This window comes from Scleropages formosus, chromosome 2 (assembly GCF_900964775.1).
Source record: "Scleropages formosus chromosome 2, fSclFor1.1, whole genome shotgun sequence".
NCBI classification, from domain to species: Eukaryota; Metazoa; Chordata; class Actinopteri; order Osteoglossiformes; family Osteoglossidae; genus Scleropages; species Scleropages formosus.
Window position 1 is genome coordinate 20,420,009 of NC_041807.1, and position 19,237 is coordinate 20,439,245.

The 19,237-nt window shown below is 44.8% G+C and overlaps 1 protein-coding gene across 3 annotated transcripts in view; it reads left to right on the plus strand.

Annotated features, from left to right (window-relative positions):
- The window catches only part of pot1 (protection of telomeres 1 homolog), a 36,241-nt gene extending 17,443 nt beyond the window's left edge, over positions 1–18,798 (plus strand). For all 3 annotated transcript variants that reach the window (XM_029248074.1, XM_029248073.1, XM_029248072.1), the window contains 13 exons: positions 5,087–5,217; positions 5,959–6,252; positions 6,802–6,954; positions 14,990–15,147; positions 15,498–15,580; positions 16,235–16,261; positions 16,379–16,541; positions 16,675–16,850; positions 16,950–17,085; positions 17,220–17,302; positions 17,583–17,677; positions 17,781–17,886; positions 18,539–18,798. In XM_029248074.1, the coding sequence (XP_029103907.1) occupies positions 5,087–5,217; positions 5,959–6,252; positions 6,802–6,954; positions 14,990–15,147; positions 15,498–15,580; positions 16,235–16,261; positions 16,379–16,541; positions 16,675–16,850; positions 16,950–17,085; positions 17,220–17,302; positions 17,583–17,677; positions 17,781–17,886; positions 18,539–18,666 (1,733 nt within the window). In that variant the 3' untranslated portion in view covers positions 18,667–18,798. The remainder of the gene's footprint in view (positions 1–5,086; positions 5,218–5,958; positions 6,253–6,801; positions 6,955–14,989; positions 15,148–15,497; positions 15,581–16,234; positions 16,262–16,378; positions 16,542–16,674; positions 16,851–16,949; positions 17,086–17,219; positions 17,303–17,582; positions 17,678–17,780; positions 17,887–18,538) is intronic.
- Positions 18,799–19,237: the final 439 nt, after the last annotated feature.

The window sequence follows — 19,237 nt, forward strand, 5'->3', positions numbered from 1 at the left end:
GTGAAGTAGGTCATTGCCTCCTTCATCAGAGCGTTTTCTTGACTCCACATAATGAATAACATCTGAGGTCATTATTGATGGTTTTAAAGAATAGAAGAGCGTCCATATCCAGACTCCTGTTAAGATACAAAAGGGGGGGAAAAAAACACAGGATAAACAAGAGAATAAACCGAATAAACCTTCAGTTCTCGCAGCGTGATTCAGACAGCAGACCACAGGATGCAAGAATAAATTGGACCTCGTGGCTATACAGTACAGCTACCGAAGGAAGGGGGGTTTGAGGGGGATGTGGTCTCTAGAGACTTGCCTATTTTCCTGGGCTGCTTGTGATGTTGTTCCGGCTAGTGCTCAACTACCCTGTCCTTGGAACACATGAAAGGGAACGGTCAGTCCTGGAGACACAAACGGCACCGCACGGTCCCTCCGTGTCATTCTCGGAGTTTCCCAGGTTGGAAAGTGTCCTGTCCATACCCTGAACGCCTGTCACTCACTGCTTGGATAAAATCTAAATGACCACAGAATGAGAGGAAACTTTGCTTAAAGAGCATATCAACTTTAGTTTGCAGCGATGTACCACCATTGCTTTCAGGGGTTTGGCGACTGAGTGATCTGTTTATCGGTGTTTCCTTTGTCACTTGGTGTAAATTGACAAGTTAATGGCTGTAAGTTTCGTCCTGGTTTAATGTACATTTGCAGAGCCGTGCGCAACATTCTCTTTTATTTCATGTGATAAATAGCAACTGTGCTGAACAATTTTTAACTGTTCTTGTGTCCTTGGTTTTGTCACCATTTGTGTGAATGTCAGTGCAGGTTTCACAGTGCCATCTGCTGGAAGAAGCACAGTCTCACCGTTTTGCCATGTCCCCAGTGGACCGCCTTTACAGGTGGAACATCCCAGACAAATCGGATGGCTTGTGTGTGTATGCGGGTGTCTTTGTGCGACAAAGGCATTTGGTGTTCAACACGCCTGTATTGTTCTTTCACGTTTTTCTGAAAAGCAAAGTGTGATAGGCTTTCTCTCCTTCTCATCCCTTTGTTTACAGGAACAAGGCTTTCTGGCTACAGTTTATTGCACGCAGAGAGACGGTGCTTTCTGTGGCACATTTTCACTCTGCCTTTTGTGTGCCACTCAACCATAATTAGGCAAATTCCCAGAGTGTGTTTTTGTCCCCCCTGTTATGCCGTTGCTCCTGTCAGATTCGCTCCATCTGTGGTTTCCTACGTAGCAGGGCCAGGTCCATCTCCTCCTGCTCCTATTCTGTACCATGCATGGATTACCACTTTTGCAGCTACGGCATGAAGTAGCTCTTCATCAGGTGGAGGAGTCGGTCCTTTTACAATGTGCAGATGCAGTCAGTAAGTTTGTGTGCTTGTGGGAGTGAGTGAGCGAGCGAGCGTGTGTGTGCTGACCACAGCCTGATCATTCTTTCACCTGCGCCTCCCCATCAGCCATAGAAAAAACATAAAGGTGCTTTTTCCTGCCTTAATACTTTCATATTATTGATCACACGTTAGTTTCTGTCAGGCGGAGCTATGCAGAACAGTGGGCAGATGTTTGCTGTAGCTGGTAAACTGAGACCTTTAACTGCAGTTCCCTTCATCATTAGAATTTTTTCCTTTGTCACTTTTCCCCCTTGTTTTTCAGCAGCACCAATGGTCAAGCAAAAGGTTCCCCGTGTTGTGCATGACGACAACATGCAGAGATGTCAGTTTTGTCTCAGAGGAGTACTGGGATGTTCTATGTCAGACTTATCTCTCTTTCTCACACACACACACAACCGAGCAGTTTCAGTAATGGCTTCAGTACAGACTCTTCTCTATATTTGCTACCGGTTCTTGCTTTGTAAATAATTCATGAAGAAGTGATGGCACTGTACAGCAATGGTTGGGTGGAGAACTGCATGTGGTAATCAGAGCTGCCGACCTACACCTTGGATAGCGGTGGACACTTTGAGAACATGTGTGTGACCCTCAGGCTGCCTGCGTCCACGAGACCATCAGCTGTTCACCCGCTGCAAGTGAGGAGCGGAAACACAACACAAATGAGACTAATGCATATCTGTGGGCGAGTTGTCAGAGCTGCTCCTCTCTCCCCTAGTCCTCCATTCCTCAGACGTACAGAGAAGGGTGTGGGCAGCAGCCCCGAGTCCATGGCTTTGTTTTTGGTCCCTTGATTTAAACCATCCCCTGCAGTGTTGCTCAAGCACATATGAAATTATATAATAAAATGAGGTTCTACAGTAAATGCAAATATGTGTTAATGCAGTTGTCCAATTTCCGAATTCTCAGTGCTGATTTGTGTCTCCATCTTATCGTGTGTGTGTGTGTGTGTGTGTGTGTGTGTGTGTGTGTGTGAGAGAGAGAGAAGGTGAGGGGAAAGAGCTACTGAAGGGTGGATTGGAGGTTGTTTCGTGTCAAGAGCCTTCGGCCCAGGGATGGGCGAGGACTTGTCCACTAAGTGCTGCCAGTTGCTACGACATACGTGGCCCTTGGTGGGCTGACACGTGGTGGCGTGCAGATGGCAGCGACACGCCTTTGTGGGGGCAGCCAGTTTTCCATACATGTACCCGTCTGAAGCTGAACTGAAGAAGGCAGGTGGAGATGAGAGGGACATCACCACAATTTGATTGCTGCTGCCATCCCTATAATGTGAATGAAAGCCTTGCGTTTGAACAGATTCAGTAGTGATGCCCCTTTGGATCTAGCAGACCCTTCACTGCCACACATGTTTGCAGAACAGAAGGGATGGAGAGCAGCAGTGCTGCCTGATTCTGCGCTGCTATTAAAGAGAGCAGTTTAAACTGCCCGAACATCACTGCTGCCTGTATTCGTCTCAACGCATGACGGCGCACGTTCATTTGATGCTGTGGGTTCTGTTTCACAGCACAGAAGCTCAAACCGTTGCTTATCATTTAACGTAATTTAATCCTGGGTCTGCTCCATTCGGGTCTTGGAGGCCCTGTGAAATATCCCTATGGAGGCTCAGAAAACTGTCGATAAGTAGGCTAATGAGACCACATGGACAAAGGGGTGTCTCGCACGACTGCTACGACTTCACGGAACTCTAATCTACTTCCTTCCGTTTGTTCTGGCTCCTATTTTCTCATATCATAATTTTCAGAAGCAAAAAACAATTGATTGTTACTGTTATTAGCGCACTGTGAATTGGATGTGGCTGAAGTCTTTTTTTTTTTTTTTTTCCCCTCCCTCATTATTTGCCAAATTCAATTGTTCCTATTATTTTACTCCTTTCATTTTGCATTGTTCCTCAGTGAGTCTCATTGATTTCTTCTCTGCTTGTCTAATCCCTTTTTAAACTCTGCCTGCTGTCAAGCATTTAATCAAATGAGCTTGTGAATCGCTTTCTCCCCACGAGTAGCTGTCAGTGATATTTATTAATTTCCTCCAAAGGAAATGCCCTGACTTGTGCTTCAGCATTGACGTTGGCTTCTCAGTGTATTTGTTTGTATCTCTGTGTGTGTGCCCGTGTGTATCTGTACATATATTCTTTTTCTGGAGGCACTAACACAGTGCTGTGATTTATTATGCCGATTCAAACTGTGAAATGAATTAGAGCTGCAGTGGAAATGCTAGACCGATAGCTTTTATTATTGACAACAGGTTGCCAATGGCGCCTTTTATTTTCTTTAATCTCATCCATTAAATGTGAACTTCTTGCTAATGTTTGTGGTTACATGTCATTATTGTTCAGTTTAAATGGTTGCCCTGCCTTAGCATTCACTTTGACTCCATGGCTTTGCATGTGTAACTAATGTGAAGCAAGGCATTTTATTGCATCCATAAATAATGCATTAAAGCTGGCTGAACTCTGTGGGCGTGTTCCTTTATGGCAGGCGTTCTTCTCAGGCTTGAAATATTGATGCGCTCTGGAGATTCGCTGGTGACACATCTGTAAATCGTTGTGTGCTCTACAGCTGGCCCAGGGTCCTAGTCTAGCTGTTTCACGGTCAGCCTCTATGACGGTTGTGTGCTGGACAATACACGTTGCTCCACGTTCCTTTAGTGCCAACCCACATCTCCTGAGCTGATGCCCAGTCTCAGGTGAAGGTTCACAAAAAGGATCCAAGCATGAGACAAAGCCGTTGAAGCCTCACCAGGACTTGATTTAAATAGACGCATTAGGAGTAAAGAACACGGTTCTCAGAATTTCGTAGTTATGTGTCTTTGAGAAGACTGTTATGGGTTTTTGTTTACATTTATTAATTTAGCAGACGCTTTTGTCCAAAGCAACGTACCTCTCAGCACAAGTACAATTTATTTATTACGTTGAGAGAAGGAGAGACAGCTGCAGACGTGAAAGTCTCAAGCAAACCTAGTTTGTTCCCTAGCGCTTGCTGCACGGAGGTTCATCGTTCAAGTAGGGGCATAAGACAGAGGATAGACAAATCCCGATACCCACACCAATTTTTATTTATTTATTTATTTTTTATTTGTTCGGATTATTATTTTGTGGTGTTCTTCTCGGGGCTGTTATTTGCAATCATACCATGAAGGCCTTGTCATTCTTTGCTCATTGTGTGCCATGGGGGCCGATGTGCCATTTTCGCTTTATAATTGTTTATTTGTGCTTGTTGTTATTGCAAACACAAAATCCAACGTTCAAGCAGCTCAGCTTCACACGTGGTCACTTCCAGGACCACATGGCCCCAGTGGGTAGGTGAGTCCAGTCCAATTCTGAAGTTGGTTTGAGCAGCACCTGTGGTGATTTTGGCAGGAACCTGTAGGGCTGTGGTTGGGCAAATACACGTCTCCTTCAAGCCTGTCGTGTCACTCAGTGAAGCAGGTAGCCCATGAAACGAAAAGAAGTGGGCGGCTCACAGCGTGTGCAGCGGATGATTGTGTCTGTGTTCGCTCCTCCCAATTTGATGCTCAGAGAAATATAGAGTGCCGTGCAAAAAAATGTAAAAACTTGTGCTGCTTGTTGTGTAACAGCTGAACCGTTTTTATGTATGGACGTCCATTGTTCAGAAGAGCTTTTCATCTTGTGCATGACAGAACTGAATGCTTCACCAGAACAAATGCTGAGGGTGTGTAGATAACAGTAGTTCAATCCTGTCTCTTCCAGATTACTGCTCCACTCTGAAGATCACAGACGAATCCAGTGTAAAGATAGGCTGCTCCGTATTCAGCGAGAAAGTGGAGGAACATCCGAAAGTATTCAAAAACGGCGACATCATTCGTCTGCACAGAGTGAAGGCAATGCAGCCTTAAATAGCTCTCCCTTCATGTTGTGATTTGTTCTGGCCATACCATTTCATTCCATGAGTAGAGATGTTTGTAGCGACTAACAAGTAAATGAACATTTAAAAGACCCTAACAGAGTTGATATAAAACAAAGTTCAGGCTTTCAGGATGGTGCCATTTAAAAAAAAAAATACTTCAAAAAATTAAGTAACTTATTGAATGCAAGGACATGCTGGGTCATGGCTTGGGAGAAGGGGAGTAATAGGACAATTTGTGGTTCTGGCTTATAGAAACACTGTACAGAAGAGCTCTTCTTGATTTGGTTAATGCCTCTGATGCTCTTCTTGTAAAGCTTTTCTTTTTGGTCTCTTTTGATCGATCTGTTTTAAGGTAAGTAGCAGTGACCTGTTCTTCATTGTCCATTTGAAGACATACCTTTGGTGTTTCTCTTTTTTGGGGGTACTTTTGCAGATTCTGACCTTTCAGAAGCATGTTTAAAGAGCCTATAATTTGTTTGTGTTGCACACAAGCAGTTGCTCTGTAATTGGGCTTTTGTAAACAACAACTGACTCAGGCTGCATTGTAGTTAATTCATTACCACCTCTCTCATTCCTTTTCCCTTCAAAAGATGCACTTTTTCAGCAAAAATACTCCCTAATTCACTGGCCTTGGCTCATACATGGAATTGGGCTTTTGTAGGATCTCAGCTCTGATTGCATTGTGGGTAACTTCTGACCACCCGTCCCTCCACAGGTGCAGTTTTTCAATGGCTCTGTGAATGTGGTGACGAGCCTCGGCTTCTCGGTCCTGACTTTCGATGGCAGTGTGGGCACCCCCATCGTTCCCTGCACCTCGAGCAGAAACTTCCACTTCTCAGAGCAGGACAAGCAGACTGTGGAGAGGTTACGCCAGTGGGCCACCAACCAGGCCCTCTTGGCAGCCCCATCGACTGTGCAGCTAGCCCACGTCCAGCCCAGCATGTACTTTGACCTCACGTGTCAGCTCCTGGCCAAGGCCAAGATGGATGGCAGCTGCACTTTACTGAAGGTACCTGCACATAGTGTTTTGTTGGAGCTTGCTCTGTTGGCGCTGCGGCTCTGCTGGGACAGGAGGTCGGTGGCCGAGCCCTGGGGAGACACAAGCAACTTATATTTGCTCCTATCGCCTTTAATTAAGGCCTTGTTACGCATCAGTCCGATTCATTTTGCCTGTCCACGACGTTGAAGCCTCACAACAGCCTGACTGCGGAGGGAGAACAGACGGGTTGTTAGCCTTTTGCATCTTAAGCCCATGACATTGTGACATTTAGATGGACTAAATGCAGTTAATGTCAGGCCAGTTCTGCTCTGTTTGCCTTTCCACACAAGAGTACATCACCGAGGTGCCTGTTTCAGGCTAGTCCTGCCGTATTACTTGGTATAGATACAAATTAGACCTGTCTTTCGCTAAATTCATTCAAAGTTAACGCATAAATAAGTAGAGAACATGAGCAGAGTAAGAGATGCGGGACTCTGCTCTGTTGACACAGCAGCACACAGTGAAGTTTTTTTTTTTTTTTTTTTTTTTTTTTTTTTTTTTGTTCTTGCTCTTCTCCAGGTGTGGGATGGGACCAGGTGTGCCCACCCTCTCTTGAATGTATTTGTGAAGCCAGAGGCCCTTGAAGGCAGTGTGAACGTGGCCAGCGGCACAGACCTCGTGGCAAATGTTCTGGTCTACGACAACCATGTGGAGGTGGCCCAGGAGCTGAAGGTGGGAAGTGGCAGTGCAGGATTTGCACTTTAAAAGTATCAAAATTGGTGTGTGAACAATCCCAACAGTGCCATCATGCATTGTTTTTCACAAGATGGTCTCCCCTCATATCTGCCTAACTGACCACTTCCAAAACTGTTTGACATTTCCTTCCAGTTTCTCTCTCTGATTATTAGGGGGCCGTGTAAATAATCCTCATGGCCCAATGCTACGTGTCCCTCATTGCTGGTCGTTTGGTTGTTTTGCAAGCCCAGGGAGGGATTAGTTTTGTTTGATGTATTGTAACCAGGGACCAAATGTAATAGCAAACACACCAAGGGCTTTGTTTCTTCCTGCTTTGACCATGGAAGGTTGTGTGTTCTAACACACTGCCTAGCACTGCTGTGCACATGGGCTGAGTACCAGCGGGATGCGAAGGCTGTCAGGGTTTCCTTTCCAAGGGGATCGCTGCTGTAATCCGCTTTTGTTTGTCACATTGCTCCTTTTTATACCCCCCTCCACGAATCCAGAGCAGGCTTGCTTGTCGGCCCTTTGTTTTTCACTCACGCATATTGACTGCATGTTGTTTTTGCATAAGCCAAACTGCTCCCTTTTTTATCCCCTGTCCTTTTTTGAACAGTTGCTTCCTTTCCTATTCTTCTTGAAAATGCACAAACTAACAGCTTCCGCCTTTTTGATAAGGCCCTGGGCAAATTCCATTTTTCCACACTGACAAGTATTGTCTTCCTGTTTTTAAAAAGTCACCATTTGCATAATGATCTTGTGTTTCTGGGAAAAGAAACGTTTTCACTCATTCCTCCTTTCTTCCGTCGGTCGCCCCCTCCCCTTCCCGTTCTCACTTACCAAACTGTTTCTTGGGTTGTGCTATTTGAAGAGTGAAGATGAATCTGTTATACTGTGTTTGCATAAGTGCTCATTTGCCAGTGCATGTCAGCGCTGACACATTATGATGTAATTCAACAGTGCGTTTTCTTGTTTATTCCCGACTCCATTCTGTCACTGGGACCTCGCGCACACGTCTGTCCGAGACGTTTGCTGTCTAGTCGCTTCAATATTCCTACCAGCGCTTGGCCCCTCCCTCCAGTCTTGATGTCATCTCTGGTATTCAGACAGAGGAGAAATGACAGTGATGTCTTTGCCTGAGACCCTGTGCTAGAGCATGATGAATTATTTTTGGCATTACACTCTATTTGGTGCCCTCTGTCTTCTAGTTCCACGAGCTCCCCCCCTTATTGTTCTCATCTATCAACGATGCTGAGAATGCTGCTTCTGCGCAAGGGACAGTCCAGACATCTCGTTTATTGAAAGTCCGGCATCAGTATTTTAACTTCTTGCTACAGTCTGGCCTGTAAATTCAAGTAGCCTGTTTTCCTTTGAGTATGACCAAGAGCAGAGCTACTTCTTGAATAGTGTCTTGACAAACAGTAATTGTGGAACAATTTGATGATCTCAGACTCTTAACTGTTTGCTTGAAGCTGGGTCCTCAAGCCAAAGCACACAAATCAGTCTTGGGTGTGTGAACTGCTAAGTAGGTTTGCGCCTTGCGCTACTAAACACAGGTGATAAACTGCAGCTGTGCCATCTGCTGCCAGGCTGTGCTGGAGGACTGCAGGCCCCTATGGAGAACCACAGCGACCTGCTCGCCACCATTTCTTGTAGCAGCGTCACCATGCCGAAGAGCAAGTTCTTGAAGGAGCTCTGGAACTGTTCTGCATCTTGTCTGTTTTAGTCGGCATTACAGGGATCTTTCCTCAACGGCACAATATTGCTGGGTGCATGGACATCTTGGTTGTTACAGATTTCTCAAAAACACCATGTTCTGTGCCTGTCTTCATGTGTGATCATGTAATCTGATGCCTTTGCTCCCCTCGAATGACTTTAAACTCCCAGCAATCAAAAATGGGCTCTTGGTTTCAGTGTTCTCTTATTTGGCCAAAGATGCTCTGGTAGCAGTGAGATGCTCTTAAAGGCAGCTCTGTTGAGGGAGTGACACGTCTGTTAGCACAAGTAAAGCAAACAGAACCTTATTAGTGTAAAGTGGACAGAGGGAGAAAATTAGCGTAGCACAAATTCTGGTATGTGTGTGTGCTTGGCCACTGCCAGGCAAAGAATGGGTTCTGTTGAATCTCCTTTCTTCAAGACTTCCTATGGAACGGATGAAATAGAGTAACTTCATATCAGTTTACACCAGAGAAGTCGGTGACATCGAATACATTCTCCTCCTAATGTGCAGAAGGAAGCAGAAACGTTACTTTAGTCGATCTTTTTCTCCAAAGCAGCTTATGCAGGTTTGTTTTATTGAGTTACTTGTGATTATTTACACAGTAGATTATTTTTTACTGCATTAATTCAGGGTAAGTACCTTGGTCAAGGGTACTACAGTGGGAGCAGGATTCGAACCACAGGTCCTTTCATTGCTAGGCAGTGGCTCTGTACGTGCTGTCTCAGTGATGTCACGGTATACCTTACAGGCATTGTACAGTAAGAATAAACTACAGGGACTTTAGGCCACGTGCAGAAGGACTGACACACGACAGGTATCCCCAGTGCCTTCTGTTCCACACGGGAACCTTCTTGTCATCTAGCTGTTTTGCTTGTATAACAGTATTTTACAGGAACCATTGTTCTGTACGCATATTTGAACATTTGCTTCATCAAAGAAAAAGGTGATAGAATGCACGAGAAAGTCAGAAAAGCCTCACAGCTTGAGAGTAGGAGGAAAATGGCAAATATTATGCTACAGTAGATAAGGCTTTGTTTTTCATAATCATCTTTACAGAGTATTCAAGCATCTTTGTTCTGCCTGCAAAGCAATGTTGTGAGTTGGAACTTTGTAATTTATGGTAAATATTTAGTACAGGATGTGAGAGTCTGTACTTAAGAATTTAGTTTAAATTCCCCAGAATTTCTGCTCTTGTCTTGTTCCTCTTTCCTATTCTTTCTGCTTCTGTGTGAGCTGGATGACACACAAATTTTCAGACCAAACATTTTGTATTTAATTTATTCAAACAGCTACATACTACTTTTCAATAGCACAGGACTTTGTCAGTCTGCTTTTCACCTCGTCCTTGGTCCCTAATTGGTGTTGAATTTTCAACCAATATTAATCCAAAGATGCTGTGCTGATCCCGTCGTATGTGTGACACATGCTTTGGATAAAGTGAGATGAGCTATTTTTTATTTTTACAACTGTAAAGTTAATGAATAATGAAGACTGAAGAAAGAAGGTTGTTTGAAAACCAGCATTAGTACCTCCTTCTGTTTTTAGGTGTAGACCTCAAATTGCACCGCTGCCATTGCTGAGGAACTTGAGTGTATAGGACCTGTAAGGACCCATCTGACATTCCAAGGAGGAGCAAGTGAAGGAAATCTCAGCTGTGACATTATGGAGTTGGAAACGGTGTGCGCTTCCATCTTCCTCCATCTCCAACTGTGACCTTTTCCCACAGTTTGCCTTTTCTAAGCTCTGTGCTCTGACCTCTGCTTGTCCTTCGACGCTTACGTCATCTCCGTTTTTCTCACGCTCTTAATCTCCAGTGCATAACATTTTTGGTTCTGCTTATACTTTTGAATTCAGTGCGCCTTTCTCTGACTCATCTACATCATACCCAGATCGCTTGGGAAATATACTGGGCATTTACTGGCTGTGTGTGTGTGTTAACCTAAAAGTTTGAATGCTACGGATTATGAGGTGTGGTTTTCTCACACGGGCTGCAATATCGGTAAACATGGCACCTTACGTAGAAGTAATTTTTAACACTTTATGCACAGCAATATAAATAGACCTCCTCTCACCTGGGAAATATGGGACAGTTGGTCCTCCCTCCACATCTGTGAGACCATAATCCGGTTCCTTTATTTTCCCTTTTCTTTCTATTTAAGCTTAGTGCATGGGGCGATGAGGTTCATTATCTTTTGTTCACACCAAGGGGTAGATTCAGCCTGAAATATCATCAGATGCTGTTTCTGTTTATTTTTAACTGAGAATGTCAGCTCTGTACACAAAACATTTGGAGAAACACCCGCTTTCACACCTTGTATTGATTCATCTTTTTTTGCGTCTCCTTGTTTGTGAAAATATGAATTACGTGCCATCTGTCAAAGTCACACAATCGTGTTGCGTCAAGTGTCTTCTTGAAGCAGATCACCTCTCTGTGTCTTGGAGCTGGAATGTTTCCATGGATGGATGTTCTCTTTGCTCTAAATTTGGAGAAGGTGAAGAAGGTGCCTCTGTGATCAACCAATTGTTAAGTTTCTCCTTGAACCCTCGTGGGACGGTTTTCTGTGCCCTTCACTTTAAAGCGGACAAGGGTCTTTTGTCCTCAGGCTCACCTCATCTTACTATGGTATTGACTCTGCAAATTTCACTCTCGTGCCCCCGAGCTGCAGTGATCACGCCTCATCTCTGCTGCCTGAACATTCAGACTGGGATTTCTTTTTAAACACACTGTATAAAGTAGTGTGTATATCCAGTAGGACCCCTATAATTTTTTTTTTTTTTTAAAAACTTCCCTTCTCCCCTGAACTGTTCAAGAACTGTATACATAATTCATAAAACACTATTTGCTCATCTTATAAAGTCAGTGTTTTAGATGCAAGGAAATTCTACTGTCCGCAATGTGTGGTCACCTCCTACTACCATTTCCAATTAATTATTCAGCATAAATTTTTTTTTTCCTCTTTATACAGGTGAAAGTCATGGTTGTTTTATTGATCATTATCATAGTACTAATACTAAGAGGGTGCGGTTTGTTACTAAGTCTTAGAATGTATTGTATTTAGGGTTATTACAGTGTTGGTAGAGTTTTAATTTGTGTCTTATGGTTGTGTTGGCTCTGAGCGTCCTACTCGCATTCCCACTTTATTTATATCTACAGATTGATTAGCAGGGTCTTTAGGTTATGGAGTTTCCTTTCATCGTTATAGACCTCATAACCTATTGCTTTGCTTTTAAGGAATTCCAGAGAATTTGTTTTGATTATTTTGTCAAAGTTAAATATGTGCAGTGTGATCAGTAGGAACTTTAAAACAGCGCCTCCTTCTCTTCATTAGTTTACATGAACACGGTAGCATTTGTACTTTTCTAATAGCATGTTTCCATTTTGAAGGATACAACAAGAGGGAGAAGCATTTCTTTTCGTGTAATGAAAAACCAAGACTTTGGCACTCCAGCTACCTCCTTTGTACAGTTTTAATAACTTTAATTCTTTCATACAGTCTTAATGAAATGCATTGTCTCAGGGCAAAAAGATTGTAAATTCTGGTGCTGTTGTTCATTTGGATCTGTCTGCCTTCTTTGGCGCCTGAAGAAATGTTTGATTAAAGTTGACCTGAAGACTGTCACAGTTGTTTAACTTTTTGCAAACTTTGTTTTTGATTTGGATTCTCCATGTTCAGTACGATTCTCCACATTTTCATGTTTTTTCTATGGAGTTTTGCATGGCCCACCCACCCACATTACCTACCCCTACCACTTGGGGCATAACGCCTGTGGTAGTCTTCTGCCCTACCACAACCAGCACTAGTGATGTGCTGCTTTCGGACTGCGGATCCTCAGGACAGCGCAGTCGATTGGAACATGTGTGAGCACAGATGCAAGTGTTTGCAAGCCTGAAACTTTGCATCTGTCCAACTTTGCGCGATGTCTTTTATCAGCGAACAAGTAATGAAATGCCTGTAAGAGTCAGAATCATAGAAAGTAGCCTTTGAATTGAAAGGTTGGTTTTAAATACTCTCCCTGGAATAATTAATTTGCATTGATCTGTAATTAGAAATTCCCCAAAGACTTTGTGCTGAGAGCTATGTGAAGTGCTCTTTGGAACTCTCAGTGGTGTTAGAATAGGAAGGAAACCAAGGCAGTTTAAGATCTCGGCCTTATCGTTTGTTTTGCTACCCACAGGGGAACTGAAGTGGACTCGCTTAATGTGTCCTGTTGTATATCAGCAAGCATTGTGGTAAAGGATATGAACTCATAACCTGAAGGTGCAGGTCATAGTCCTATAAATGGCCCTGCTTTAGTGACTGAGGAACTTAACCTGGAGTGTAACAAAATAGCCAGCTGTGCAGGGTGGGATCTTTGTGCACTATAAAGATATTGTTAAGGTGCCTGATGTAGCTTGAAGACAGATGTTACTCTGAACAGTTCTAGAGCATTCCTTGCATCTGTACCAGTGTGATCTTGCACCAGAGTAAATGACGTCAGGGAAACACATGTTGTACTTTGCACTCAGAATGACAGAGGTGTCCACAGAAATGACCGTCGGTTGGAGTTTCTAGTCTGGATTTTGGACCAAAAGAAGCATGAGGTCAGATTCCACAGGGTCTGATTAGGGGACACTGACAAATTAATGAGTTGTAATGGTCCCAGTGGTGCCCCTTGTTCGCTCACCTGTGGCCTTGTGTTTATCCTTTCTAAACGGACTCCCCCCTGAGTCTGAGTGATGTCTTTTTTTCTCTTACACTCGGAGCAGGACAGAGCAGAGGATGCTGCAGCACAAGGCCAAGGGGTTCAGGTGCAGCTGTCACACCCATGCGTACTGGCCCATCTTTCTATTTAAGTGCTCTGTTGTACTTCCTGTTTGCTGAAAAGTCACTTCATCCATTTGTGTGGATTCAGAAAAATTTGAGAGAGGATGATGGGGGATGTAGGGAGATTAATGACTCTTCTCATTAGACCCCAGCCCTCTGGCATCTCGGGTCTCTCTCCTCAAAGCTCTATTCAAACCACAGTCATACCTGTGTTTGCTCCCTTCTCTTCACATTTTTACCTCTTTGCTTCCTTCCCATGAAATAATTTGAGGTGCAGGGAGCTTTGAGCTGTGCCCTTTGGGCTCTGAGGTCACTGATTCAAATGCCATCTCCTGCTGTGGTCCCCTTGATCAAGGTACTTACCCTAAATTGCTCCAGTAAGAATGGCCTAGCTGTATAAATAGGTAAATACAGGGACAGCTGGTAGCGTAGTAGTTGGAGCTACTGTCATTGGACCCAAAGGTTGCAGATTTGATCCCCACCTCTGGCTGTTGTACCTTTTGAGCAAGGTACTTACCCTGAATTGCTCCAGGTTAAAAAAAAAAAAAAATTGCCCCGCTGTATAAATGGGTAAATAATTGTAAGCTTATAATAATTGTAACCTGAACATTGTAAGCCTCTTTGGAGAAAAGTGTCAGCTAAATGAATGAATAAATGAAATTGAGAAGTTGCGACTTCTTTGCACTTACACAACAAATTACTACGTACACACTTTAAAAAAAAAAAAAAAAAAAAAGTCGCTGGATGTGAGCAACGGCTGCATATCAACTGCTTTCAAATGCTAACAGTGGACAGCACTGTTTCTTTTTTCCCTGGAACGCAGCACTAATGAAAAGACAGCTGGAGTATTGACAGCGTACCGTGGTCCAGCTTGGCTGAGGGAGCGGGAGGCCGAGCTTCCCTCGATTCTTTCCTCCTGCAGCCATAATTGCGTTATAGCAAAATGTGGTCCTTCCCTTCCACATTGTGTCTCCCTCTGCCGACCAAACATGGCACCACTCATCGCGAGCCGATCCAGTGAGCTTTGATTTGAATGTGTAATTTTTAATAAATCTTTTCAGCGATACGATCCCAGCGAACGCCCCAAGACAAAGATTGCATCGTGCTCCGTTCTCCAAACACACAAATATGCTAATCATCTTGCTGAAGCATGAGCTGTTTCAAATGGCATTGTGTGAATAATAATAAAGGGTGCAAAATGTGATCTATCAGAAGGATATTAGATGATGAGTGTTCATTTTAATCATCTCTTGAGTTATTGTTTGAATTAAGTAGGTGGAATTAAAATCTTGAAGGATCAGCTGCCTCTGGGGTGGAGGGCAGCAACCTTCTGGTTTTCTAAATATCCCAAAGTAACATGAAGTGGAGAGCAACTGGTGCCTCGAGGCTCTCTGGAAGTAAACATGTAAGAGACATCTTTATTGTTTAGCCAGTGAAGAGTTGACTTCCTGACTGAGCCCCCCAGGCTCCTGACACCTTCGTTTTCCTGTGTGCTGCATGTGTTCAGCCAGGGACCTTCCTGCGCATCTACAACCTGCACGCCATCCTGCAGACCACCTCTACGACGCCCAGCCACCTGTGTTTCCACTTGCATGGGGGCACCTCGTATGGCCGGGGGCTGCGTGTTCTGCCCAAGGACAGTTTGGACCTGCAGCAGCTCCATAGGTGAGTCCAGTGGGACTTACATGAGCATAATGGTTTATGGGTAAAGATGGTCATCTAGAGTCTACTGCTTTGCCAGATTCTCTGGTTGAAGGACCTTTGCGTGTCATTATTGAAAGCAATAGGAAGTGATGGAGAGCACTGGCAGTGCTTAGTGGTAAGGAGGTGGGAGGAGACAAATGAGTCCAAAGTGCAAACTTGAAGGTTTTAAACAGTCCTTAGTCTGTCCATTCAGTCTGAAGAGGCAGGTTGGGAGGGGTCACTCCGTTTAATATGGAGTCAAGTGGTGCAGGACGCATTGTGACGTGTTCCGTCAGCTCTGTTTGGACTCGCTTCTTATCTTTCTCGTGCAGAACACTGGAGCTGGTGACCACCTCCTGTGAGGAGGCCTTAGATGACCCCGTGGACATTTGGAGCACGCCTCCAGAGAGTTTAAGTGCGTGAGCCCCCTGTAGTCATACTAGGTGCTATGGTAACCCTGTGGATACCTGTAGTCAAGGCTCATCTAACGGGAGGGATTAATACCACCTTTTCAGTACATCAGCAGTGAAATACAGTGAAACCCCATGGTAACATGAGTTCTAATATAACGTAGTTGGCGTTTGGCTTCCACCCCCACCAGACCCCATTCAGCAAGCTCAGCAGGCCAGAGATCTCAGTGTCAGTGAGTCTAATGTAAGGGGGTGGAAAAAAGTTTACCCTGCAGGCAGGATACTGGGCCAAAATGCAAGGAAGTAGTTTGCAAACGATAACTTCGATTTATCTCTTTACCAACAGTTTGCTCAAGCAATGTATTAGTGTGTATTTGTCTTATGTCTTTATGCACATTTTCTTACACATCTGTTAAATTAAAACAATTATGAACTCTCTCCCTTCCCCCAACCCCACACACAGTAACTTCAACGGAAAAATAGATTTTCATTAACGTCGCAATAACACAACTCTGCATTTTACATGGTTTGATTTTTGGACCCCACTTGTCACGTTATGCTCTAGTTTCATTGTACCAGTTAATTAGTCTGTGGCATGAATAAGTGTTTGTCATCAGTATATTTACAGCGGAACCTGTAAGAATATTTTCTCTATTTAGATGCTCTTCTGGATGAGAAAGAAACGGGTAAGTACTGCAGTCTTCATAGTCGTCACACCGATTTGTTGTTTGTTCTATATCTTTGTTGTGTCTGCAAGGTGATTTTGGGTGTGTCTGTGTAGGTGATTTGCCCCTTTTCCCCAGCTGCAGTTCGGACATGTGATCATACCCTGGAGCAGGTACCGCTGTCCAACGTGAAGAGCTGCACTCCTCCACGCCTGTTTCACGTACGCGCCCAGGTCAGGAGTTTTCAGCCACGTAGACTGTACCAGGCCCTGAAGCTCCGCTGTCCACACTGCAGAGCCCTGTGAGCCCCAGTCTCTGTCCCCACTGCTGCCCCTACTGTGGTGCCCCTGAGTCACCTGCATTGTCCTCTATAACTTTCCTTGGCCTGAATCCAGTCACAGCGAAGCCATTTCTCCTCATTTCCCTAATCCCAGGTTTGACATTCCAGACGATGAGGCCCTAGCATCCGTGTTTCAGAAGGCAATTCGTGGGGTGCGCTTCGGCAGCCTATCGTGGGCCGCCACTGGCTTCCTAGACTCCAGCGAAACTGGCCGGAAAATTGCCATTCACCTACCCAATTGGGACAAGGAGGAGCTGATCTTTCTGGAGGGTGAGCACTTCCTGCATAGTCTCTGAGTTTCTGCACCACTTCCTCTCCTTGTGCCGCTCTGGAAGAGTTTGTGACTCTTTACGTGTAACATTCTTCCAGGAGCAACGCTGGAAGAAGTGTGCTGCATTTCGAAGAACCTGAGCAACATCGTCCCTGTGAGGTCGTGTGGGGAGAGCATGGTCCCAATGGACCTGTCTGTTCCCTTCCTGTTTCAGGGAAAGAAGCGCCACTATGGGTCTGTACTTCCACTCTGATTGGTCTAAATATACTCCTACAACACTTTAACAGCTTTTCCTTTTTGTCAAAACCAGCAATCCAGGAGGAGTATCCTCCTCTTTGTTCTGTATATTTTGGATGCATGTCTTTTAGGTGCAGAGATTGTTCCAGCGTAAGACATCTGGAGGACTTCACATGCGAAGAAGACGAATGGAATGCAAAGCCCATTTCAGAGGGTAGGACTCCAAGCTCAAATCCAGACTGCATGTAATTTCCACAAAGGGACAGTTTGCCATTTTTCCACCTTTCTCTGCCATCCGTCACTTGATTTATTTTTAGTATTTTGGGGTCATTATCTTTCACTTGATACAAAGGTTGTTGAGAGCACCGTTTAACTTGAAGCTGTCTTGTAAACTAGTGTGAGTTTAAAGCAGACACAGTACTGCTGCACACCTGGGTGTTACTGCTCCTTGTCCTGGAGCTGGATGTGGATGTAAGTGTCTCCCTCTCTCGTAGTTCTGGGGATCCAGCCGCTGCAGTATGCTCTGCTGATGAAGATGGAGCTGGAGGATGAGAGCGGCTCTCTGGAGACCCTGCTCTGGGATGATGCTGTGAGTAAGGGCGGCTTCCAGAACAGCCCTTGTTTCTCTGGGTGAGGGGCTGAATTCAGAGAGCAGTGTCACACCCATGAAATCTGTGGCTTTCCTCCTGCAGGAGAAGTTCTTCCAAGTTACTGCTGCCGATGTCGCTGTCAGTCAGGAGCTCCAGAATAAGATCCAGTGGACAATGAACAGACTGTGTCCGCCAGGGAGCACTATAGGTAAAAAAAAAAAAAAAAAGCCCCTCTCCCGCCTTCTTCCATCCAAGGCCCTGGAGGCTTTGTTCTCAATGTGCTGTTTTCTGCCTATTGCTGGTGTCACACTTGGTCTCTTCACAGCCACACGTTGATTGACAGCGTCATTATAGTCCAGTGTCTCTCTGCTGTCTCAGGGCTGTCCTCCTAGCCTGTATAAACACAGCTCCAAGGGTCAGTTTACATGGAGAACATTGCCAGTACAATGGGCTGATGGCAACTGGTTCCCTCCAAACCCCTGCCTATTAAACATGTATGAGATTGAATGAATACAGTAGTTTTCAGTGCCCTACTTTGTGTGTGTGTGTGTGTGTGTGTGTGTGTGTGTGTGTGTGTGTGTGTATACCCTTTGTGGTGAAGTCATGTGAGTTGATGAAAACTGGTGATGGGCAGGGGGTGTAGTGGTGAAAGACACACGTGTACAAGGTGACGATATCAGCGAGACTAGTAGACACGTCTCCATGGCGACCAGGAAGTGCAGAGCCCAGCTGTTGGACATGAGGGTTGTAGAGATATGCTGTTGCCACTAATGGCCATGCTTTGCAGTTGAAGAGAAATGGTAATTGTTGTTCTCTTGGAATGTGTGACTGACTGACTTGTTGTACCCCCACCCTCATAGCGGAGCGCCCCTGGCTAGAGCTCTGCATTGCGGTCTACACTGTGGAGGAAGGTGGCCGCAGCACTGTTTGTTACCAAGTGCTCAACACGGAGAGCACAGGCCCCCACGTGACTCCCGCTCAGGAGTAGCAGCTTGGAGTGACGCTCGCACATCCAGTGCTGTCCTATATCTTCAGCAGTACTGCGCGCTGTGATTGCTTCAGTCCAGCTTGTATTTTTGTAAACGCAAAGTTTATTTTGTTAATAAATCACAAATGACTGACCCCAGTTTTTGTCACTGCAGTATCATTCCACTGCTGTGAAATCAGCACTAGTGATTTGAATGCCACTGTGACGCTGGGATGGTTGCGCTGCAGGTAGCGCCGGTGCCTTGCACCTCTTGTGCTCAGCATTCATGTGTGTTTGAATCCGGCTCTGTGTGTAGTTAGTATGTACTTCCTGCGTTCGCATGGTTTTCCTACAGGTGCTCTGGTTTCCTCCCACAGTCCAAAGACAGGCGAATTCACTCTAAATTGTCCGCAATTGTGCGTGCGTCTCACTTCAAAACACACACACTAGGGACAATTTACACTGAAAAGTTTTGCTCAGTTCAATAAATGGGTGACACACTGTACTGACAATCTCAGCTAGTCTAGTACTGTAAATCACCTTGGACATACACATCAGTAAATACTAGTTAACATCACTTTACATTTATTCA